This window comes from Papio anubis, chromosome 18 (assembly GCF_008728515.1).
Source record: "Papio anubis isolate 15944 chromosome 18, Panubis1.0, whole genome shotgun sequence".
NCBI lineage: Eukaryota > Metazoa > Chordata > Mammalia > Primates > Cercopithecidae > Papio > Papio anubis.
The window spans coordinates 52,514,609-52,540,147 of NC_044993.1; the positions used below are offsets into that span (position 1 = coordinate 52,514,609).

The 25,539-nt window shown below is 41.2% G+C and overlaps 1 protein-coding gene across 1 annotated transcript in view; it reads left to right on the forward strand.

Annotated features, from left to right (window-relative positions):
* The window catches only part of USP31 (ubiquitin specific peptidase 31), a 103,741-nt gene that overhangs the window by 65,359 nt on the left and 12,843 nt on the right, over positions 1-25,539 (forward strand). The window contains exons 7-13 of the mRNA XM_017953253.3: positions 8,696-8,876; positions 11,642-11,753; positions 12,289-12,383; positions 13,834-13,911; positions 14,504-14,633; positions 16,932-17,051; positions 19,315-19,540. Coding sequence (XP_017808742.3) covers positions 8,696-8,876; positions 11,642-11,753; positions 12,289-12,383; positions 13,834-13,911; positions 14,504-14,633; positions 16,932-17,051; positions 19,315-19,540 — 942 coding nt within the window. The remainder of the gene's footprint in view (positions 1-8,695; positions 8,877-11,641; positions 11,754-12,288; positions 12,384-13,833; positions 13,912-14,503; positions 14,634-16,931; positions 17,052-19,314; positions 19,541-25,539) is intronic.

Here is a 25,539-nt window from a genome sequence, read left to right on the forward strand (position 1 = left end):
ATAGTGCCACAATAAACATACATGTGCATGTGTCTTTATAGCAGCATGATTTATAATCCTTTGGGTGTATACTCAGCAATGGGATTGCTGGGTCAAATGGTAATTCTAGTTCTAGATCCTTGAGGAATTGCTACACTGTCTTCCACAATGGTTAAACTAATGTACATTCCCACCAGCAGTGTAAAAGTGTTCCTGTTTCTCCACAGCCTCTCCAGCATCTGTTGTTTCCTGACTTTTTAATGATTGCCATTCTAATTGGTGTGAGATGGTATCTCATTGTGGTTTTGATTTGCATTTCTCTGATGACCAGTGATGATGAGCATTTTTTCATGTGTCTGTTGGCTGCATAAATGTCTTCTTTTGAGAAATGTCTGTTCATATCCTTTGCCCACTTTGTGATGGGGTTGTTTGTTTTTTTCTTGTAAATTTGTTTGAGTTCTTTGTAGATTCTGGATATTAGCCCTTTGTCAGATGGATAGATTGCAAAAATTTTCTCCCATTCTGTAGGTTGCTGTTCACTCTGATGGTATTTCTTTTGCCATGCAGAAACTCTTTAGTTTAATTAGATCCCATTTGTCAATTTTGGCTTTTGTTGCCTTTGCTTTTGGTGTTTTAGTCGTGAAGTCCTTGCTCATGCCTATGTCCCTAAGGGTATTGCTTAGGTTTTCTTCTAGGGTTTTTATGGTTCTAGGTCTAAGATGTAAGTCTTTAATCCACCTTGAATTAATTTTTGAATAAGGCGTAAGGAAGGTATCCAGTTTCAGCTTTCTACATATGGCTAGCCAGTTTTCCTAGTACCGTTTATTAAATAGGGAATCCTTTCCCCATTTCTTGTTTTTGTCAGGTTTGTCAAAGATCAGATGGTTGTAGATGTGTGGTGTTATTTCTGAGGCCTCTATTCTGTTCCATTGGTCTATATATCTGTTTTGGTACCAGTACCATGCTGTTTTGGTTACTGTAGCCTTGTAGTATAGTTTGAAGTTAGGTAGCGTGATGCCTCCAACTTTGTTCTTTTTGCTTAGGATTGTCTTGGCAGTGCGGGCTCTTTTTTGGTTCCATCTGAACTTTAAAGTCGTTTTTTCCAATTCTGTGAAGAAAGTCATTGGTAGCTTGATGGGGATGACATTGAATCTGTAAATTTCCCTGGGCAGTATGGCCATTTTTATGATATTGATTCTTCCTATCCATGAGCATGGAATGTTCCATTTGTTTGTGTCCTCTTTTATTTCATTGAACAATGGTTTGTAGTTCTCCTTGAAGAGGTCCTTCACATCCCTTGTAAGTTGAATTCCTAGGTATTTTATTCTATTTGAAGCAGTTGTGAATGGGAGTTCACTCATGATTTAGCTGTTTGTCTGTTATTGGTGTATAGGAATGCTTGTGATTTTTTTGCACATTGTATCCTGAGACTTTGCTGAAGTCGCTTATCAGCTTAAGGAGATTTTGGGCTGAGACGATGGAGTTTTCTAAATATACAATCATGTCATCTGCAAACAGAGACAATTTGATTTCCTCTTTTCCTAATTGAATACCCTTTATTTCTTTCTCTTGCCTGATTGCCCTGGCCAGAGCTTCCAACACTATATTTAATAGGAGTGGTGAGAGAGGGCATCCTTGTCTTGTGCCGGTTTTCAAAGGGAATGCTTCCATGTTTTGCCCATTCAGTATGATATTGCTGTGGGTTTGTCATAAATAGCTCTTATTATTTAGAGTTACATCCCTTCAATGCCTAGTTTATTGAGAGTTTTTAGCATGAAGGGCTAAAAACTTGAATTTTTAGCTTGAATTTTGTCAACGGCCTTTTCTGCATCTATTGAGATAATCATATGGTTTTTGTCATTGGTTCTGTTTTTGTGATGGATTATGTTTATTGATTTGCGTATGTTGAACCAGCCTTGCATCCTAGGGATGAAGCCAACTTGATCGTGGTGGATAAGCTTTTTGATGTGCTGCTGGATTCGGTTTGCCAGTATTTTATTGAGGATTTTCACATCGATGTTCACCAGGGATATTGGTCTAAAATTCTTTTATTTGTTGTGTCTCTGCCAGGCTTTGGTATCAGGGTGATGCTGGCCTCATAAAATGACTTAGGGAGGATTCCTTCTTTTTCTATTGATTGGGATGGTTTCAGAGGAATGGTACCAGCTCCTAGAATTCGGCTGTGAATCCATCTGGTCCTGGACTCTTTTTGGTTAGTAAGCTATTAATTATTGCCTCAATTTCAGAGCCTGTTATTGGTCTATTCAGAGATTCAACTTCTTCCTGGTTTAGTCTTGGAAAGGTGTATGTGTCCAGGAATTTATCCATTTCTTCTGGATTTTCTAGTTTATTTGTGTAGAGGCGTTTATAGTATTCTCTGATGGTAGTTTGTATTTCTGTGGCATCAGTGGTGATATCTCCTTTATCATTTTTTATTGCGTCTATTTGATTCTTCTCTCTTTTCTTCATTAGTCTTGCTAGCGGTCTATCAATTTTGTTGATCTTTTCAAAAAACCAGCTCCTGGATTCTTTTATTTTTTTGAAGGTTTTTTTGTGTCTCTATCTCTTTCAGTTCTGCTCTGATTTTAGCTATTTCTTGCCTTCTGCTAGCTTTTGAATTTGTTTGCTCTTGCTTCTCTAGTTCTTTTAATTGTGATGTTAGGGTGTCGATTTTAGATTTTTCCTGCTTTCTCTTGTGGGCATTTAGTGCTATAAATTTCCCTCTACACACTGCTTTAAATGTGTCCCAGAGATTCTAGTACATTGTGTTTTTGTTCTCATTGGTTTCAAAGAACATCTTTATTTCTGCCTTCATTTCGTTATTTACCCAGTAGTCATTCAGGAGCAGGTTCTTCAGTTTCCATGTAGTTGTGCAATTTTGAGTGAGTTTCTTAATCCTGAGTTCTAATTTGATTGCACTGTGGTCTGAGAGATAGTTTGTTGTGATCTCTGTTCTTTTACATTTGCTGAGGAGTGCTTCTAATTATGTGGTCAGTTTTAGAATAAGTGCGATGTGGTACTGAGAAGAATATACATTCTGTTGATTGTGGGTGGAGAGTTCTGTAGATGTCTATTACGTCTGCTTGGTGCAGAGCTGAGTTCAAGTCCTGGATATCCTTGTTAACCTTCTGTCTCGTTGATCTGTCTAATATTGACAGTGGGGTGTTAATGTCTCCCATTATTATTGTGTGGGAGTCTTAGTGTCTTTGTAGGTCTCTAAGGACTTGCTTTATGAATCTGGGTGCTCCTGTATTGGGTGCATATATATTTAGGATAGTTAGTTCTTCTTGTTGAATTGATCCCTATACCATTAAGTAACGGCCTTCTTTGTCTCTTTTGATCTTTGTTGGTTTAAAGTCTGTTTTATCAGAGACTAGGATTGCAGTCCCTGCTTTTTTTTGCTTTCCATTTGCTTGGTAGATCTTCCTCCATGCCTTTATTTTGAGCCTCTGTGTGTCTCTGCACGTGAGATGGGTCTCCTGAATACAGCACACTGATGGGTCTTGACTCTTTATCCAATTTGCCAGTCTGTGTCTTTTAATTGGGGCATTTAACCCATTTACATTTAAGGTTAATATTGTTATGTGTGAATTTGATCCTGTCATTATGATGTTAGTTGGTTATTCTGCCCGTTAATTGATGCAGTTTCTTCCTAGCATTGATGGTCTTTGTAATTTGGCATGTTTTTGCAGTGGCTGGTACCAGTTGTTTCTTTCCATGTTTAGTGCTTCCTTCAGGACCTCTTATAAGGCAGCCTGGTAGTGACAAGCATTTGCTTGTTTGTAAAGGATTTTATTTCTCCTTCACTTATGAAGCTTAGTTTGGCTAGCTATAAATTCTGGGCTGAAAATTCTTTTCTTTAAGAATGCTGAATATTGGCCCCCACTCTCTTCTGGCTTGTAAGGTTTCTGCCGAGAGATCCGCTGTTAGTCTGATGGACTTCCCTTTGTGGGTAACCTGACCTTTTTCTCTGGCTGACTTTACCATTTTTTCCTTCATTTCAACCTTGCTGAATCTGACAATTATGTGTCTTGGGGTTGCTCTTCTCGAGGAATATCTTTGTGGTATTCTGTGTATTTCCTGAATTTGAATGTTGGCCTGCCTTGCTAGGTTGGGGAGGTTCTCCTGGATAATCCTGAAGAGTGTTTTCCAGCTTGGTTTCATTCTTCCCATCGCTTTCAGGTACACCAATCAAATGTAGATTTGGTCTTTTCACATAGCCCCATATTTCTTGGAGGCTTTGTTCATTTCTTTTTACTCTTTTTTCTCTAACCTTGTCTTCTTGCTTTACTTCAATCACCGGTACCCTTTCTTCTAATTGATCAAATCGGCTGTTGAAGTTTGTGCATGCATCACAAAGTTTTCATGCCATGGTTTTCAGCTCCATCAGGTCATTTAAGCTCTTCTTTACACTGTTTGTTGTAGTTAGCCATTTGTCTAACCTTTTTCTCAAGGGTTTTAGCTTCCTTGCGATGCGTTCAAACATGCTCCTTTAGCTCAGAGAAGTTTGTTATTACCAACCTTCTGAAGCCTACTTCTGTCATCTCATCAAAGTCATTCTCCATCCAGCTTTGTTCCATTGCTGGTGAGGAGCTGTGATCCTTTGGAGGAGAAGAGGTGCTCTGGTTTTTAGAATTTTCAGTCTTTCTGCTCTGATTTCTCCCCCTCTTTGTGGTTTTGTCTACCTTTGGTGTTTGATGTTGGTGACCTACAGATGGGGTTTTGGTGTAGATGTCCTTTTTGTTGATGTTCGTGCTATTCCTTTCTGTTTGTTAGTTTTCCTTGTAACAGTCAGGTCCCTCAGCTGCAGGTTTGTTGGAGTTTGCTGGAGGTCCACTCCAGACCCTGTTTGCCTGGTATCACCAGCAGAGGCTGCAGAACAGCAGATATTGCAGCCTGATCCTTCCTCTGGAACCTTCGTCCCAGACGGGCACCCGCCTGCATGAGGTGTCTGTTGCCTCCTCCTGGGAGGTGTCTCCCAGTTAGGCTACATGGGAGTCAGGGATCCACTTGAGGAGGCAATCTGTCCGTTCTCAGAGCTCAAACGCTGTGGATGGAGAACCACTGCTGTCTTCAGAGCTGTCAGACAAGGACCTTTAAGTCTGCAGAAACTGTCTGCTGCCTTTTGTTCAGCTATGCCCTACCCACAGAGGTGGAGTCTATAGAGGCAGCAGGCCTTGCTGAGCTGTGGGGAGCTCTGCCCAGTTCAAGCTTCCTGGCTGCTTTGTTTACCTACTCAAGCCTCAGCAATAGTGGATGCCCCTCCCCCAGCCAGGCTGTTGCCACACAGTTCGTTGTCAGACTGCTGCGCTAGCAGTGAGCAAGGCTCCATGGGCGTGGGACCCAAATCTCCTTGTCTGCTGGTTGCTGAGACCTTGGGAAAAGTGGAGTATTTGGGTGGAAGTGTCCTGTTTTTCCAGGTAGAGTCTGTCACAGCTTCCCTTGGCTAGGAAAGGGAAATCCCCCAACCCCTTGAACTTCCTGGGTGAGGTGACGCCCTGCCCTGCTTCAGCTTGCCCTCCGTGGGCTGTACCCACTGTCCAACTGTCCCAATGAGATGAACCAGGTACCTCAGTTGGAAATGCAGAAATCACCCATCTTCCGCATCCATCATGCTGGGAGCTGCAGACCAGAGCTGTTCCTATTTGACCATCTTGGAACGGATCCACTTCATTCCTTTTTAATGGCTGAACATTATTCCATACATACATATGCATGTACTACGTTTTCTTTATCCATTAATCCATTGATGGGCTTTTGTTTTTTTCCTACCTTTTGTCTATTATGAATAGTCCTACTATGAACATTTGTGTACAAGTATTTGTTTGAATACCTGTTTTCAGTTCTTTTGGGTATATGGAATTGATGGATCATATCATAATTCTATGGTTATCTTTTTTGGGAATTGCTAAACTGTTTTCCACAGGAGCTGGATTGTTTTACATTTCCACCAGCAATAGATGAGAGTTCTAATTTCTCCACATCTTTGCCAACATTTATTTTTCATCTTTTTGATTTTAGCCATCCTGGTGGATGTGAAGTGTTACTTCATTAAGATTTTGGCTTGCATTTCTCTAGTAGTAAATGATGATGAACATCTTGTCATGTGCTTGTTGGCCATTTATATATTCTGGAGAAATGTCTATTCAAGTCTTTTTCCCATTTTAAATTGCACTTTTTGTTGAGTTGTAAGAATTCTTTGTAAGGTTGTATAATACTAGACCCTTATGGGATATATGACTTGCAAGTATTTTATTCCATTCTCTGGGTTTTTTCTCTTTCTTGATAGTGTTTTTTGATGTTCAAAAGTTTTTCATTTTGATGAAATCTATTTTTTCTTCTGTTGCTCATAATTTTGTTGTCATATCTAAGAATCCGTCACCACATCCAAGGTCATAAAGATTTACCCTTGTGTTTTCTTCTGAGTTGTGTAGTTTTAGCTCTTACATTTAGGTTGTTGAAACATTTTAAGTTAATTTTTATAAATTGTATGAGGTAGGGACCAAACTCCATTCTGGGGCAAGTAAATATTTACTTGTCCCAGCACCATTTGATGAAGAGATTGTACTGTCCTCATTGAATGATCTTGGTGCTCTTGTTGAAAGTCCTTATTTTAATTCCTCTTTTACTTCACCCTTTACTTCCAGAGGCCTCTGGCACCTCCAGTTTCTGATTCTTTTGGTGATCCTGTATATTGGGTTGGCCAGCTTTCTACAATGCCAGCTTACAATTCAGTTTTCTCTGGTCTACTCATATTTACAATATTTTCTAGATAGTCTATTATTTCACTTATTCTTCTTTGACTCAGGTGCTTGTTTTTCTTTCTTTTCCAGTTGTTGCATTTCCCTGTATGTGTTTTTGTTTGGATTGTTTCCTAATTTTATTGCATTATAGTAAAAAATACCTATTATCTTGTCCAGAGAGCCTTTCCTCACTCCCTTTACCTGCAGGCTGGCTGGCGAACTCCTGCTCTTCTGGGCTTCAATTATAGTAACTTCTGTTAATCTCTCACACCAGCATGTAATGTGGAAATGATCTATTTTCCTTTCTGTCCTTCCCACCACACTGTGAAGTTCTCTGGAGCTGGGACCACATTTTGCTTTATCTTACTATACCAAGCAGTGCAGTATAGTTCTTAATATGCAGCAAGAGCCCAGGTAATGTTTGTTCAACTGAAAGTTTTTCAAAACCCTGTTCCCACTCTAGTTGCTTAGAGTTAACACTGAGCTTCTATTTATAAGTGAATTCGGTGAAATCAAAGGTTATTTGTATTCTAGCCAGAGACTGCCTTATTGAGTGTGCGTTAGCCTCTATCCTAAGGCCTTCTCAGATGTTTTGTTCGATACGTAATGAGGCTACTGCTTTCCCCACATTACCAGCGAGGAAGCTGAGACTTAGAGATGAAGTAACCACTCCCAGCTCACACAGCTGGCAGTAAGCGGGTCCACAGTTTGAACAGAGCTTGATTTCTGTGCAGTTGACAACGTGGCATCCCCTCATCTTGTCAGGAGTCCTCATCAATTCTAGGAGAACAGGTCTTCCCACCCTTACCTCTGCCAAGAACCTGGGAAACGAGTTTATTATCTCAACTTCAGATATCTATTATTTTTATTTTCTCATACCAGAGTTTAAAATGGTTATGAAGTGAGATCTACTCCTGTTCCTTTTGATTTCTTTATGGTGTTTAAGCTTAAAAAGTCTTCTTCCCTCTAATGGCTTGACAAAGAGTCAGCTTTTTTCTCATTTCTAGTTTGTGTGTGTTGTTTTTTTAAACTCTATCTGGAATTTATATTGGTATTAACTCTGTACTTATCATTTTAAATTGTTATAATGTTGAGGTATCTTAATAGGTTCAGTGAGTCTTAGATTGCTGAGTATTGAGGTTATTGCCAGCATTCTGCTATAAATACTTTTGTGTAGGCCATTTGTATTTTATTCTCTTTCTGGTGGTGTTATTATTTATGGTGGTGGTAGGAGGGGTTTCTTTTATTCTCCAGCTGGGGCGTCATTTCCCTAGGCTGTACTTCCAAAGGATTAGAGGAAGGAACAGGTATTTAGTCAGGCATTTATTGAGGTTGTGCTGGGTGCTGAATTGCTGGGTACTTGGATTGACAGGGAGCTCTGCTTTGGGGCATTTGGGAGGATCAGTACTGTGCCTGTCAAACATATATTTTTGTTAACTTTAATGTGGATTGATCCAGTCTAGTAGATTGTATTCCAAGTTGGAAGATTCTCCTGATGGCTCTGAGTCTAGTAGGTGTAGTATGTAATTTACCTTTTATTTCTTGTAAGTCTGGCTCTTTAATCAGGGAGAAGAAACTGCTATTGAATATTGAAGAGCATTCCACATATTCTCATCTTTATTTTTTAAAAATTTGTTTGATTACTGGTTGCATGACCTCACTAAATTTTCTTGGTGAATCATCTCAGCACACATGCGCTTCTAAAACTGTATCTAACATTCACTGAAGTGCAGTTTTAGTTTTCAGTTTTTAAGGTAGGTAAGACTAGTTTAAAGGAAATAATAATGGATGCTAAAGAAATTCTCTCACGGCTAGATGAGTAATCTAAGTAGGATGTTTCTTTTTTTGATTGCGGTTTAATTTACATAATGACAATTTTTAAAAAAATTTTCTCTATTGGGTAAATTTCTTCGTAATGAGTGAATAAAAATAATTTTGAAGAGATAAAATGAGTTGTTTTTATTCTATTTCAGGAATTCATTTAAACAACAACCTAAACCACTTGAAATTTGGCTTGGATTATCATAGACTGTCTTCTCCTACACAAACAGCAGCAAAGCAAGGGAAAATGGATTCGTCCACCTCAAGAGCAGGCAGCGACAAGATTGTCCTGTTGGTGTGTAACCGAGCCTGCACTGGGCAACAAGGGAAAAGGTGAGAACCAGATTATTTCCCAGTAAGTAGCTGGACTGGAAAAGTTCAGTATTTTCAAACATTTTTAAAAGCATGGGCAAAAAGTTCTTTCTTTTAGTACTTAATTTTTTATTCTGATATTTCGAAAGAATACATGTACAAGTTGACCTGATTTGGGGCATTGGTTGGGGGAGAGTAAAGTTAGGAATCTGGATTTCTTTTTGTTGTTGTGTGTGTGTGTGTGTGTGTGTGTGTGTGTGTGTTTTTTGATACAGAGTTTCGTTCTGTCACCCAGGCTGGAGCGCAGTTGTGTGGTCTCGGTTCACTGCAACCTCCGCCTCCCAGGTTTAAGCGATTCTCTTGCCTCAGCCTCCTGAGTAGCTGGGATTGTAGGCGCCAGCCACCACACCCAGCAAGTTTTTAATATTTTTAGTAGAAACGAGGTTTCACCATGTTGGTCAGGCTGGTCTCAAACTCCTGACCTCAGACAATCCACCCACCTTGGCCTCCCAAAGTGCTAGGATTATAGGTGTGAGCCACCGCATCTGGCCAGGAATCTAGTTTTTAAAGGCCCATTTCATATGTGTATTTTCAGTTCAGGCTCCTCTTGGGACTCTAGACCCGTTTCCAGCTGCTTTCCTGACAGCTTTTTTATTTTTATTTTTTTAATTCTTAACATGTCTACTTGGATGGTGCATGTCCCTCAGTCTTATGTCCCAAATTGAACTCATTTTCTTTCCTTTTAAAACTGGCTCTCCAGTATTTCCCATCTTGAGAAATGGCACCACACATTCATTCAGCTTTGTAAGTCAGAAATTTGGGAGTCAGAAATCTCTCTCAAATTTGTCTAATGCCCTCTGTAAGAGTGTATGGGTGTTTTATACTATCTTTTAAAGTAACTGTGTCACAGTAGGAATGTAACCTGAGTATTAACAAAAGACAGATATGTTTCAAGGAGAAATGACTTGGTGTTTCTTAACATTTGTTAGGGGAACCTTTATGTTAGCCTTTGAAATTTTTGCTTTGAAATAAGTTCCTTGCATAGTAAATAACATAAATGTAAAATGTGTTGATATGCATATTTATGCTATTCATTGACAGGTATTTTAGTGTTTACAGTGTGTTGGGCATGGTTCTAAACACTGGGGATTCAGCAGGGAACAAGACAGGCAGGGTCTGTGTCCTCATGGAGCTTCCATCCTAGCTAGGACAGACCGGCTATGAACAAGCAGACGTCATTAACTTCAGACAGTCTGTACCATGTTGAAGGCATTAAAACAGACTAGAATGATAGAGTGTGATGGTGGGAGGCTGGCAAGACTACATTAGGAAGGGAGGTCAGGGAAGGCGTCCCTGTAGAGACTGCAGCCAAGCTGAGCCCCAGTGAGCTGTGTGAACATGAGGAGAAAGGATCCCTTGCAGAGGGAACACCCAGTACATGCACACAAGACTAGGAGGAGGTTGGTGTGTGTCAGGCACAGAAGGAATGAAGTAAAGAACCTGTGGAATTCCCTTCATGATGCTAGTCTCTCAAAGAGTGAAGTCATTATTTTTAAAAAATATGGTTGGGTGATTTACATGTGCTTGTAACTCATTTCGCATCACAGTAGTTTTTAGGCAGATTGGTTCACTGTTAAGCACCACTACAAGCGAATAGTTTGATAGTTCTTAGAAACTGGTTTCTTGGTGATCTTAGCACCTCTACTTCCCTCTGGGCCTGAGTCAGAGTTAATCTGTTAGATCATTTGTTCATTCATTCATTCATCTTCTATTTTCTAGACATGGTCTGTCTGTGCTACTAAGATAAATACATCACAGTGCTTGCTATCAAATAACTCACAGCCTATTGGTGGAGGCAGAACAATAAGCAGGCATTGTTTATAGCACAGTATACACAGGAAACAAGCCAACAGGGTGCCTCCTGGAAAAGAATACCTCCACTGGGTCTTCACATGAGTGAGCAGGTGACAGCCTAGACTCAGAAGGATGGGGAGGGTATTCCAAGCAGAGCGAGTTCCCTGACAAAAAGCCATGCATGTGTGAGAGTAGGACACATTCAGGGAATTCGGGTTTGAATGATTGGGCATGGATGAGAGTTGAGGGTAGGCTAGTGGTCCTCAACATTGGCTGCATATTAGAACCACCCAGGGAGCCCCTAAAAACATCTCAGTGTTCAGATCACATTCCGAACTGATTTCATCAGAATCTCTGGGGGCTGGACTTGGGCGTCATTATTTTCTAAAGCTCCTCTGGTGATTTTGGTCTTTGGTCTATGCAGCTGAGGCCAAGAACCACAGTACTGCTTGGACTCTGTGGGACATAGACAGCTCTGGAACTGACTTTCACTGTCACATGCTTGCCAGTGCCTCCCTTGTTGTCAGAGACTCAAGAATGTGGCTGCCTGTCTGTGAGACCTTCCAGCCCTATCTAGTCCTCTGGCACCCAACCCCTTATGGGTTTGACGTGTACTGTTTGCCAGGCTCATGTCCACTCCCACCCCCTCTGCTCCCCATCTTCACTGATCCTGCCCCATTGCCACCTGCTGTCCTAGTACCATACGCCCCTAGAAGCCATTTTGGTGTATTGGCTATTAAATTTAATTTAGAAATCTAAGCTGTTCATCTCATTATGAAGAGTTACCATTACATTTCCTGTTTGTTTTATTTTGAGAACTGTCCTAAAGCCAATTATATCGTGATTCCATTTTAAGAGATCAAGAACAAAAGATAACAGTGTTAAAGGAATTACCGTACTTTTAAGGTGATTACATTGTTGATGTATGTTAGATTTGGACTGCCTTTTGTGCTGCACTTAGAGAAGACAATAGCTTGGGACCTTCTGCAGAAGGAAATCTTGGAGAAGATGAAGTATTTCTTGAGGCCCACGGCTTGCATTCAGGTTTGTAAGCATTTTGATATTCCAGCATAGCATGGGTGTATACTCAGTGAGGAAACAAGCATTACAATGAAATTTGAGTTTCTTGTGTTTGGATTTCCAGGACTGAGAATTTATCCCTCATTTTATGAAAGAGCTAGTCATTGCAAGGTTTTCCTTGAACTGCCGTGTATTCCTTTATAATATTTATCTAAAAACGTTAATACATGAACAACTTGGAAGGGTTTAGTAGAATGTCTATCTGTATATTTTAAAAATTATTACTGTGTTAAGGTATCCGTGGAAGACCATTAAGCTGATGTTTAGTAAAAGCAATGTGTTACTTGTCTTGCATGACTTACTTGATATGTAAATCGCATTTGGGTAAATCATATTTAAAGTGTATTAGAGTGGCTCAACAACCTTATAGAATCTTATAGAGAAGCATTTTGCAGAATAAACAGTTTACTGAAACTCTAATCTGTTTTGGAAATGCCACTGTGAAACAGATGCCCTTGAAAAAAAATTTGGCTTAATTCTCATCTAACATCTGATGCAGGTGTGTCCATTCAGCTTGCGTGTGGTCAGTGTTGTTGGAATAACATACTTGCTGCCCCAGGAGGAGCAGCCCTTATGCCACCCGACAGTAGAAAGGTAAAAAAAAAAAATTTTTTTAAATTACCTTTTAGAATCTCACACATGTTCATTTGTGATTTCAAGTGATGTCTGATATAATTTCCACATAAGTGTGCAAGGTTCTTTAGGCTCATTTTGAAATTAAGTACTTATTTTACTTTTGATTCATGCTTGGGTATATGTTTAGTGATCTTTCTTGAAATAAGAAAAGCCCTGGAGGACTTGCGTTAGGAAAGCAAATTAACGTATGTCCTAGGACTGCAGATAAATAACACTTTCATATTCACCAGGAATGAAGTTTTGTAAAGTAACGTTCTAATCAGGCTACATTCTTCCTTAAAACCCTTATATGGCAACTTGTGGCATAAAAGATAAACCCCGTGTTCCACAATGTAAGAAGTTCTTCACAGTTTGAATTCCGCTTACTTCACTTTTGTCAGGCCTTGCTCTTCCTCTCCCCACTATCCCAAACTTTCAGCAGCATTAAAGTACTGACGATTGTTTGAACAGGCGATACTATTTTATACGCGTGCTTTGCATGTGTGGTTTCTTCTGTCTGTAATCCCTTTCCTTTAAGCCCTTTTTTATACTCTTCATCCTCTCACCCCCCGCAACCTGCCCCGCAGAATTAGTCACTCTACTCTGCTACCTCTGTGCTGGCTAAATCTGTTATATTTATAATACTCTATTGTATTAATAAAATAATATACATCTATACACACTGTGTGTCTATGAATATATAATATACATATGAAAACACATTTTTTATAATAAAAATTATTATAATAAAATGATTTTTTCAACAAATATTGTAGTGCCTGTATTTCAGCATTCTAAAAAAGCATACAACATGGTCCTGCTTGAAAGCTCACTGTTTGGGTTTAGAGATGAGAGTTAATAGATTAGACAACAATCCAAAATATTGCACAACATAAACAAGATAAGATGGGTAATAACTGAGTTCTGGATTTCCCAGGAGATGGCAAGGAGCCAGTGAACTTGCGAGGGGGGTAGATTTGGAGGAAGGAGGAAGAAGGGTGCAGTCTAGAGCAGGCGTGGCATGTTGGTGGAGAGGTGGAAAGGTGCAAGGGGCGACTTTGTTCCCGGGGGACTACCGTCCAGTGTCTATTTGGGTGGGTGAAAAATTGGGCAAGAAGTTGGGAAGGTCATAATGACTATCTGAGTGTGATCAGCAGCAGCCTCATAAATGACACTAAATTTCTTCCACCTCTTTATTATTAATACTATATTGGGCTTTTTAATTTAAGGGTTTTTCAGTTTAGTTGTCATGTAGTTACTAAATCAGTGGTTATAGTGGTCTTGCCAAAAACTTTTTTCTGATGGGGAACTATGATGAAGATTTTCATTAATCACATTAAGATTTCAGGTAGGACATAATCACATTAAGTAAAATCATTTGTTTAGAAAATAATATGTGGCTTCCCTCTTCACTTCCCCGGTTCTACAGGGCATTAAAATCTTGTGGACCAGGTGGCACCGCTCATGTGAAATTAGTAGTCGAATGGGACAAGGAGACAAGAGATTTGTGAGTATTTTTAAAGTTAGTATTTATAGAAACATTGTTTTAATTATCATTTTTATAGCACACCTTGGATATGTTAAATGAGCCGAAACCTAAATCTCTCTTCTCTTTAGCTAAGTATCCAGGTGTGTTGTTAACCCTTTATTTAAGCAGTTTATTATTCCTTTCCTGTACATTCTCTCTTCTCAATCCCAGAACCTTAGAACATTTGTTCACTGCTGAAAGAGAAACTGTATACTCATTACTATATAGGTTCAATTTACTTTGATTTTTTATTACAGGCCCATTAATTCTAGGAAGCGATGTTAGATGCATGTTCTTAGGTGTAAAGGACAGGAATATATGATTTAACCAGTACAGTTCATGGCCAAACCCAGAAAAACCAAGTTAGTTCTGGAAATAACTTTGTATACAGAGAACTTTTCAAGAACATTTTGGAATATAGAAAAATTTGGTCACTACTTTTGTTTTCTTACACATTGATTTTTTTTTCCCTTTAGTTATAAGTTTGTAGTCACTTCACGAAGCCGTAATTGTATTTTTCCTTCTGTTTTGCAATACATTCTCTGATAGATGCTTCTCCCCCTAATTGCAGCTTGTTTGCAAATACTGAAGATGAGTATATCCCTGATGCAGAAAGTGTTCGTCTGCAAAGGGAGCGTCATCATCAGCCTCAAACCTGTACTTTATCCCAGTGTTTCCAACTCTACACCAAAGAGGAGCGGGTAAGAGGCTGGGCAGCATTTCTTGGTTGCTCAGGGCAGTGGGGAGTGGGGCATGGCAAGATGACAGTGGAGAAACAAATCATGCCCCAGAAGTCGCTGCAGGATTTTGCATATATGTAAGTCTGCACATGTAATGAACATCTTAGTGCTATTGCTTTTAGGACTTCAACAACAAGTCATAAGTTTCTAGAAAACCTTGATTAATTGAAATACTCTGGAAATGAACCTTCATAGTTAGTTCTTTTTCATAGTTAATGATCAAGTTTTGATGATTTTCTTTCTCAATTTAGAAGTTTCAAGATCTTTTCCTTAGTAACTTAAACAGTGATTCTTGACTTTTTGATACTAAGAACATAGGTGCCAGGACCTATTTAAATTTAAATTAATTAAAATTAAGTGAAGTAAATAATTAAATAATTCAGTTCCTTCACTGCATTAGTCATGTTTCAAGTGCTCAGCAGACACATGGTGGTTAGTGGCTCCCATATTGAACAGCATAGATATAGACCAGAAAGTAGACAGCAAGGCTTTGCAGGTAGTAGGGACCCAGTAAGTGTTTAATGAATGGATGGACAGAGAGATGGATAAATAAGCCTCTATGGGTGGGGCCCAGGCCTGTGTGATTTTTATGCACCTTATAAACATTGACCAGAGTACTTGGAGTTCATCTAACCTTGCATTGATATCTAGGATCATAATTGTGACTACTAGTTGTAACTCTTCACTCTTAAATAGAGGGAGTCATACAATTTCAGGATTGAAGGAGACTTTAAAACTCCTTTATTCTAGTGATTGGGTTCTTCTTCTACTTAATTTCAAATAGGTGATTGCTTAGCCTGAGTTTGAATATCTTTTGTTATGAGGTGTTTGCCTCCTTAAGACGGATAAATTGTGTTTTCTCTGGATAGCTCTGATGGTAACTGAAGTTAACCTGAAATATGTCTGCTGGTTACTACAGCTAATAATTGTTCTGTCTCTTAAATTTGTTATGACTCAGAAGTCCTAATTTTATTTTTGTCTGTTATTCGAGTATTTGAAAATAGCTTTTGTATTTCCACTGAGTCTTCTCTCCCCCACACTGTTTTTAGCTAGTTCCTTTAATAATAGTTAATAATAGTTTTTCATAAGACATGTTTGGTTTTTTTCCTTTTTTTTTTTTTTTTTTGTTTCCCCCAGTTTTGCACTCAATTATGAAATAGTTGGCTTTGGAATTGGTTGACTATAGGTTCTCTATGGCACCTTGCCCTGTTTAGCTTTTTTTTTTTTTTTTAAATGACTTTGGAGATGTTTGATAATGGCACAAAGATAATGGATGAGCAGATCGACTAGATGGCATCACTGGTATTCCACAAAACATCTCACTGATCTAGAATGCTAGCAAGATACCTTTTAACAGGGGCTCATTCATTCAGTAGGTGTTTGTTGAGTACATACCATGTTAGGTATCATACTGGTACTGGAGAAGTAGCAGGGGGCAACATAAACAACGTTTTTGCCTTCATGCTGTTTATAGTCTACTGGAACAAGTAAATAAAGGAAGCAAAGGTCCTGGAATAGGAAGCAAAGGCCCTTTGGCAAGACTGTCAAACAGAAATGAAGCCAGTATGGCTGGAGGACAGGAGGTGAGGGACAGAATTGACACAGTGTATGGTCCATGAGAGCAGATACTCCATCTGTCTTGATCACTAAATAATTCCAGTATCCAGAGCAGTACATGGCACATAGAAAGTGACATCTGGCCAGGCGCAGTGGTTCATGCTTGTAATCCCAGCACTTTGGGAGGCTGAGGTGGACGGATCGCCTGAGCCCAGGAGTTCAAGAGCACCTGGGCAACATGGCAAAACCCGATCTTTACCAAAATACAAAAATTAGCTGGGCGTGGTGGTGCGTGCCTGTGGTCTCAGCTACTCAAGAGGCTGAGGTGGAAGAATCACTTGAGCCTGAGGGATGGAGGTTGCAGTGAGCCAAGATCACACCAGTGTACTCCAACCTGGGTGATAGAGTGAGACTCTTTCAAAAAAAGAAAGAAAGAAAGAAAGTAACATATTTAACGTTTATACAGTATTTACTGATTTAGTCGTTCCTCTTTGAGGGATAATCTATTCAACAAACCAGAATCTGTTTAGAGTTTGGGTGCCAGCTCTGGCCACTTTTGATTGTGTTATTCCATTGATGCCCAGCGTCTGTAGTTTCCAGAGAGATTTTGAGTTGCCCCATGCCCTGGCTAAGGCATTAGTCCAGCCGTAACACAGTCTTGCATTAAGTGGTGCCTAACGGGAGTCATGCTTCTGTTTTCAGCTTGCCCCCGATGATGCCTGGCGTTGCCCACACTGTAAGCAGCTGCAGCAGGGAAGCATTACATTAAGCCTCTGGACTCTGCCTGATGTGCTTATTATACATCTAAAGAGATTTCGGCAGGTACGGAAATTGTCTATCCTCAGGAACAAACAAGCTGTGACAAGTTTCTTATGACACTTGCTGATGGGCTCTGTGGGGGCTCTTTGGTATACCTGTTTGATCCAGTGAGTCCTGTCTGTGTATGTTATAGACACACTTTTTTTGCCCCTGTGTTTAGGGTAATGTTTTGTTCTTTCCCAAGGCAAAATTTGATTTTAGTTCATATTGCAGATATTTTACTTTGTTCTTGACTTGTAAATGTTGTGCTTAAATTTTGTAAAGTGTACTCTGGGATTTAAAAAGAACTAAGTAGAGATCCTTTCTGGGGGAGGTAGAATTCTATTTCTACCTAATGTAATAATGGGTGTTCTGCTCCTGAGGAGCTGTTGTATGGTTGGGGAGATGAGTCATAAATAAATACAAAGAAAATCTGCTTTGAATTGTATTGCTTTGTGAGTCAGTTTTTCCAAAAAGGCTGTCTATTCCCTGAGGTTAGGATTGTCTAGACAGTCTTAGTGTAAGAGGTAAATGGGAAGTGAACATTAATGGACTCCACGAGGCCTGGCTCTAAGTTTGTATCTGAAAGATGAGCAAGCTTTTACTAGGTGAGTTGGAAGCAGGGATCTCCCACACGGGGGCAGAGGGAGCAGTGTGTGCAAAGCCCGGCAGTGGGGAAAGCACAGCCTGCAGCAGGCCAGGTGGGCAGGCACTCTAGAGGGGTGGGCAGTGGTGGGAGTTGATGGAAGACGTGGGTGGATGCTGGTTGTCCAAGGAACCCTTTGTGGGCAGAGTAGGATTCTGATGAAGGGTTATAAGCAGAGAAGCAACCTTACCAAATCTGTATTTTGAAAATACTATTCTGGCTATTTTGTAGATAACAGATTAGAGGCTACAAGAATGAAGATGGGGAGACCTGAAGGAGGCCCTTGCCATCATCCAGGGTGGGCTGCTAGTGGATGGGATAGGTTGTGGCAGTAGAGATGGAGAGATATTCAGGACTGTCTGAGGAGGTGGAGGTATCGGGCGACACACACATGGTCCCCAGCTCTGGGGCTTTCACACAGAGGTTCGAGGTTCAGCTCCTATGGGAGTGAAGAGTGGGCATTTGGCACCCAGTGTGTATTCTGTTGGGATTTGCAGGTGTAAAACTGACTGAGGGTTTGGATCCCAGCCTGCTGTGTCTCCTTCCCCAGACATAGAGTAATTTCCTGGGCTTTCTGTTTTCTTTTGAAGGCATGTCACCACCCTTCCAGCAACCCAGGCGTAAACCTGCAGTGTCCTCTTTGACTTCTTTCTTGTCCCTCTCATCTAGGCATGGCCATGCCTCTTCATCGACTCTTGTGTGTCCCCTCCCCATTCTTGCTGTCACCGTGCTGATTTAGACATTTTGTTGCTTTTCAGCTGGTCACTGTTGCAATGACTTTTAAGTGATTTCTTCACCTCCATTATTCCTATTTCTAACATGTTCTGTGCACTGCTTACACAGTTCTTCACCCACAACTCTGGTGACATCACCTTTTCCATAAAAGCCTCAGAGGATACGATCCAGATTCTTCAGGCTGGCCTTCCTGACCACCCAGGACCCGTCGTCCCTTCCTCTCAGGAACGTTTTTCTTCCCTTCACAGACCCTTATGTAGCTCCTTACGGTGGGCATATCTATGCCTGGTTAATTTTTTAAAGTTCCCATAGACACAGGAAACACGCAGTGAATATCTATTCAACTCATGGATGGATTTCAAAGCATTTCCTTACAGGTTTAATGGAAAATACAGATTACCAAAGATTGCCACCGAGAGAATATGTTAAGCTGAGTCAGTGTTGCCTTGTGATGTGCCTGTTGGAGGAGGCGGAGGGGAATAGGCGCTGCTTATCGAGAGGCTCTTCTGAGCCAGGCACTGTGGTTTGCCCTTCACGGAGCCATCACCTCATTAGTTTTTATACCTCTTTGACAGAGGTATCAGGAAGAGCCACCTGATATTGTCATTTTTTTTGTAAGTCAAACGCTTTAAAGCCCTTTAACAGATAAGGAAAGGAAGACTTATAGAGGAAGACTCATTTACCCCCCCATATGGATCCTCACTGGTTCCACCTTAGCTGATACTAAAACCTGTTCCTCTAGATAGCTAAAACTATCATCTGTTTCCCTGTTTTGTATGTCTTGGGAAACGTCAGATAGGTAACTCACACTGCTTTATCTGATAGGATCCACATTGTCCCCCTAAAGTGATCTGCCATCTGCTTGCATTAAAATATCACCAGAACTTGTTTTTCTTCTTGCAACAGGAAGGAGACAGGCGCATGAAACTTCAGAACATGGTCAAGTTCCCCTTGACTGGCCTGGACATGACACCTCATGTGGTTAAGAGGAGCCAGAGCAGCTGGAGTTTGCCATCCCATTGGTCCCCGTGGAGACGGCCCTATGGACTCGGGAGGGACCCTGAGGACTACATCTATGACCTGTATGCTGTGTGCAATCACCATGGCACCATGCAAGGGGGGCACTACACAGGTCTGCAGTGTGAGAGGCCGCGTGTCTGTGCTGGCGAGTCCTTCAGACGGGTTTGCTTGTGACAGGATGACTTGACTTGAGAGCCTCATTTCCCCTCCGGTAGGCAGTGTGCCAACTGTGAGGGCAGTTTCCATCCTCTGGCTCTCTGCCCAAGAGCAAATAAATGAACATTCTTCCTCCTCTTCCTGAGTGGGGTCATCCAGTAGGTAGCTGACTGATTGGGGAGTGGTATGTGCAGATAGCGGTCTGGTGAACTGAGGATTTGCTCTTTGTTTACCTAACCTGCACTCCCCATTTAAGGTTTTGCTAGATAGAGTTCCTTGAGGTTCTAGCTTCTCTCTTATTTTAAATGATTGTGAACTCCTTTTTTTTTTTTTTTTTAATTAAAGATGAGCTGTTGCTGTGTTGCCCAGGCTGGAGTACAGTAGCTATTCGCAGATGTGATTATCATACACCACAGCCTTGAACTTCGGGGCTCAAGCAATTCTCCTGCCTCATTCTCCAGAGTAGCTGGGATACAAGTGCATGACACTTTTATAGTGTCTTTAAAGTGACTTAGAAGGGTTTTTCTTTTTGTTTTAAGGTTAAATTGACCTTGTCATTTATAAAAGCAACTATGTTCATCATGAAATTTAGAGGCTAGAGGTGGAAAGAATACCATCATCCATGGGCTTATCACTGAGATAACCATTGGTATTTTTTAAATTGAGATAAAATATACATAACAAAATGTACCATTTTAAACATTTTTAAGTGTACAGTTCAGTGACATTAAGTACACTCACATTGTTATGTAACCATTATCACTGTCCATCTCTACAAGTTTTTTAATCTTCCCAAACTTAAACTCTGTACCTAATAAACACTAATTCCCGTTTTCTCTCCCCTCAGCCGTGACAAGCACTATACTTTCTGTGTCTATGAATTTGACTACTCTTGGTACCTCCTTTTAAATGGAATCATTCAATATTCCTTCTTTTGTGACTGGCTTATTTCATGTAGCTTAATGTCTGTAAGGTTCATCCACGTTGTAGCAGGTATCAAAATTTCCTGCCTTTTTAGGGCTGAATAATGTTCCACTGTATGTCGGTAATATTTTGGTATGTAGTATATACTTGGCATGTTTTTCTCTACGTTTTTGCCATTATTTTCCACCGTTGAGATTATACTGGCATTTTGTTATTGTTGTTCAAGTGAACATTTATTGAGCCCCTCACATCCTGCTTGCCCTGGGTTCTATCACAGCAGAAATCAATAGGTCCCCAGCCTCTGTCTTCCGAGAGTGTAATCAAATAGGGGGAAACGTGGGTACAGATATAATTTAAAAAGAGGAGTCCCACATCATGGGTTCTGTGGTGGAGGTGTGAGCAGTGGGCAGAGGTCGGAGCCAGAGAATAGACTGGTCACAGTGTGCTGGAGGGGCAGGGTCAGCTGTTGGGGAAAGGAACCTGCTGCCTAACCTCATGGGCCAGCGGGGTGGATAGACAGGTCACAAATTCAGAAGCACAGCAGCACAGTGAGGGGTGAGTGACACATGCACTTCTGCATCCTCATCTTCACGCCTAGTATTGTAACAGAAGTAGCTTGATGTGGACACTTAATTTTTTATAAATACTTTTTTGTGTGTGTGTGTGTGACAGAGTCTCGCTCTTTCACCAGACTGGAGTGCGGTGGCACAATCTCGGCTCACTGCAAGCTCTGCCTCCCAGGTTCAAGCAATTCTCCTGCCTCAGCCTCCCGAGTAGCTGGGACTACAGGCACCCACCACCACACCCAGTTAATTTTTGTATTTTTAGTAGAGACAGGGTTTCACCATGTTGGCCAGGATGGTCTTGATCTCCTGACCTGGTGATCTGCCCGCCTTGGCCTCCTAACATGCTGGGATTACAGGCATGAGCCACCGTGCCCGGCCTATGAATACTTTTTTTTTTTTTTTTTTTAAACGGAGTCTTGCTCTGTCGCCCATGCTGGAGTGCAGTGGCGCCATTTCGGCTCACTGCAAGCTCTGCCTCCCAGGTTCACGCAGTTCTCCTGCCTCAGCCTCCCGAGTAGCTGGGACTACAGGCACCTGCCACCACGCCCGGCTAATTTTTTGTATTTTTAGTAGAGACGGGGTTTCACCGTGTTAGCCAGTATGGTCTCGATCTCCTGACCTCGTGATCTGCCCGCCTCGGCCTCCCAAAGTGCTGGGATTACAGGCGTGAGCCACCGTGCCCGGCCTTAAATACTTTTTAATGACCACAGAATATTCTGTTGATAGACCTCTAATGTTATGTAACCCTTACCCATTGCTGAACATCTATATTGTTTCTGGTTTTTAACTTTTCATGTAACACTGATAAATATCTTTATGCTCTTTCACTTTTTCTGAATTTTAATTCTGTATTTCCTTGAGATTGAGTCTCAGAAATGGAATCATTGGGCTACGGGCCTGTATGAGCCTTTTGGGAGCCAGGCAGATTTCAGGGCTTTATTTGTTGATGTGAGGGTTGATGTGATTAATTTGATTTTCCATGTGAGTGGTTAGGATTTGGATTTCTGCATCCTTCACACTCAGTGTGTTATACATGCATACTTCTCAGGGACTTTCTTTATTAATTCAGTGGTTTCTGCAACAAGACCCCGAGTGCTAGTGCTGACCATTGATTTATAAAGATAGGGAGAGGTGGAGGAGGGGTGGGGTCTGCCCAGTCCTGGGTACTATTAAATCTCTGGGACTCTTTTCTCTAGTATTTAGCCATGAACCTCCCTCCCCATCAGCCAAGGGAGAGGAGTCCGTGGCCTTGCTACCTTTCACACTCACTCTTTCAGTCTGCTCTGTTCTCTTCCAAGAGGGCAGGGGTTGGGAAGATTACTGGACACAATAATCTTTTATTTTTGAAACCCTTTTAGTTCAAGTTCTTTAAATAGGTATTTTTCTTTTTTTCAAACTCATTTTACTGCCAGAAGTTCTTTAAATATTTAAATGTTGCAGGCAGCAATTGTTGGTGAGAGGAATGATCCCAACTTTGAGTGCATCTCCTAATGGAATGGCTTGGATTGCCTCTGCCTGCTCTAGGAAGCACTTTCTTTCTTTTTTTTTTTTTTTTTTGAGACGGAGTCTCGCTGTGCTCCCAGGCTGGAGTGCAGTGGTGTGATCTCGGCTCACTGCAAGCTCCGCCTCCCGGGTTCACGCCATTCTCCCGCCTCAGCCTCCCAAGTAGCTGAGACTACAGGCGCCCGCCACCACGCCCGGCTAGTTTTTTGTATTTTTAGTAGAGACGGGGTTTCACCATGTTAGCCAGGATAGTCTCGATCTCCTGACCTCGTGATCCACCCGCCTCGGCCTCCCAAAGTGCTGGGATTACAGGCTTGAGCCACCGCGCCCGGCCAGGAAGCACTTTCAAGGGGAGAAAGAAGCTAGAGAAGTTTAAAAGATGCTCTCACTTCATAGAAGACACAAGTTAATATGAATTAAGTGTTTAGATATATTTTGCCTTGTACTTTGGTTTAAGCCATATTTCAATGATGATAATAGTATATTTGGTATCTTACATATTTTAGATTTCTATTTTATGGGGGCCATGTGTACAAATACTGTGTCTCGTTGGATTTTTGCTTTTGTGGCATTACCAGTCATGTCTGTGTTCTTTGGTACTGAGTGATGGAATTCTATACTTGTGGACTCGTAGAATGGAAAGGGACGTGGAGGTCATTTAACTTCACAACTCACCGGGTGTTTTAACACCTTTGCCAGCATCCTGGATTGACATTCACCCAGCTCAGCTTTGGTAAAGAATGCATTTTCCATTTATAACACTGTTTCTCAAGAAAATACGGACTGACTTGTTACATAGTTTCTAGGAAGAAATTGTTGGGAAGAATAAGACAGCCTAGACTTTAGCATCATGTTGCTCTTTATATAATAGAACAGACCTTGGGAAGATGCCTGGAAACCCCCAGCTACCTCAGAGGCAGTACAGTTTGGTGGAAGGAACTTGGGTTAAAAGCCAGACGCATCTTTCTAGCTCTGTGTCCTGAGGCAGGTAACTGTCCACTAACTTGGCTACCACGTTAGTGAGCCAGAAAGTGGTCGTGCTGACCTCAGGGGACCCATTACCCAGGATGTGCTCAGATGTTTTCTGTATTCTTTCCCCTTTCTCATGCTGAGGCCATACCACCACTTTTCTAATATATGAGATGTTTAGAGTCTTAGTTTAGAGAACGTTTTAAATATTCTTAGTGTTGTTGAATTAAAGATACTCTGTTTTTCAGTTTTTTCTTTTTTTTTTTTTTAACATCAACTTTTAAGTTCAGGTGTACGTGTGCAGGATGTGCAGGTTGGTTACTTTAGGTAAATGTGTGCCATGGTGGTTTGCTTCACAGATCATCCCATCACCTAGGTATTAAGCCCAGCATCCATTAAGCTATTCTTCCTGATGCTCTCCTACCCCCACCCCCACTTTTAAGTTTCCATTTGAAATGTTTATTTTATTTTTTGAGACAGGGTCTCACTTTGTCACCCAGGCTGGAGTGCAGTGGTGTGATCATGGCTCACTGCAGCCCCGACCTCCTGGGCTCAAGATCCTCCCACCTCAGCTTCCCAAGTAGCTGGGACTACAGGTGTGTGCCACCATGCTGGCCTAATTTTTAAATTTTTTTTGTAGAGTCATGGCCTACTGTGTTGTCCAGGCTGGTCTTGAACTCCAGATCTCAAGCAGTCCTCTGCCTCAGCCTCCCAAAGTGTTGGGATTATAGGCATGAGCCACCATGCCCAGCCTGGAATGTTTATTTTGATGTAATCTTCATTTTGCACTGGTTCTAGCTATAATTGATGGTATAATGATATAAACGATTGTATAAGGATTCTAGAACAGTGCCTCTCACACCATCTGTGATGAAGAACTTGGTCTTTTTCTACTTTAAAATTTCCAATCTTTTATGAACTAGTGCATTTGTAAAAATACAATAAAATCATCACAGCAGTATCAGATTGCTACAAAAGTTTTTAAATGCTTTTCTCCTTTTTGGTGCTTCTCTCATGTGGGCTTGTGTCAGTCCCTGAGCCGTAATTCTAGTAGCACTGGCCTAGAAAATACTTCAGAAAATAGTTCTAGGAAGAAAAGCAAGTAGAATTATTTTGTAATTAATGAGTTTGCTGTGCTGCCTCAGTTTCCACACTGTTACTGAGAAGAGACCATCCTGAAGAGGAGCAGACTGAAAGGAGTGCAAGCCTGTTCTGTGTCCTCTTCCTGGTCATGTCCCTCACAGCTCTGCTCCCACTCACCACTCCAGAAGAGCAGCTGCTCCCCTGTTGGGTCATGTGTGCATCAAGCCTGACCAGACACCATTGGCCAAACAATTGCTGTTTTCTTAGAGCTCCATTTGCTGCTTACATTTTAATTTCTCTCCCTTCTGGTTCCGGCAAGTTCTCAGCTGCAAATAACTTCCCTCCCTCCATTCATAGATTCTTACTCATGCTCTCCTTTTGGGGGACTTGTTTGGTGTAGCCCTTTCTCACCTGAGTCCCTTTTATCTCTTAAGGCTCCATATTTGTGGAAATGGTTACGGCCCATTGAGGGAGTCACTCTTGGTACCTCTCAGGACCTTATCTGCCACATCCCTGGGGCCATCCTGAGTCTGTTCCAGCATTCAGCTAAATATTGTAGCACTCATTTCTTCTCACCCCAAATAAATGCATATTTTTAGAAAATGTGATCATAATGTACTTTTCTGGATCAAGCTTATATTGCTATATAAGCTTGATCCAACCCTTTGATATATCCTTGCAGGATGAGTGGCTTTGTGAACTCTTTAAGTTTTTGTCTGTTCTTGCTGCTACTTGAATGTTCTTTATTTCCAGCTCAGGCTTAGAATTTGGACTGGAAAGAAGTCCTCCTGCATTCATGAGCTTGTGTGTTCTTAGTCTGCCAAGGAACTTCGATGGAGCATGGTTTGTGCTCCTCCCTGAGGGAAGCAGGGCAGGGTAGGGCTTTAAGTGCAAGCCAAGGACTTGATAA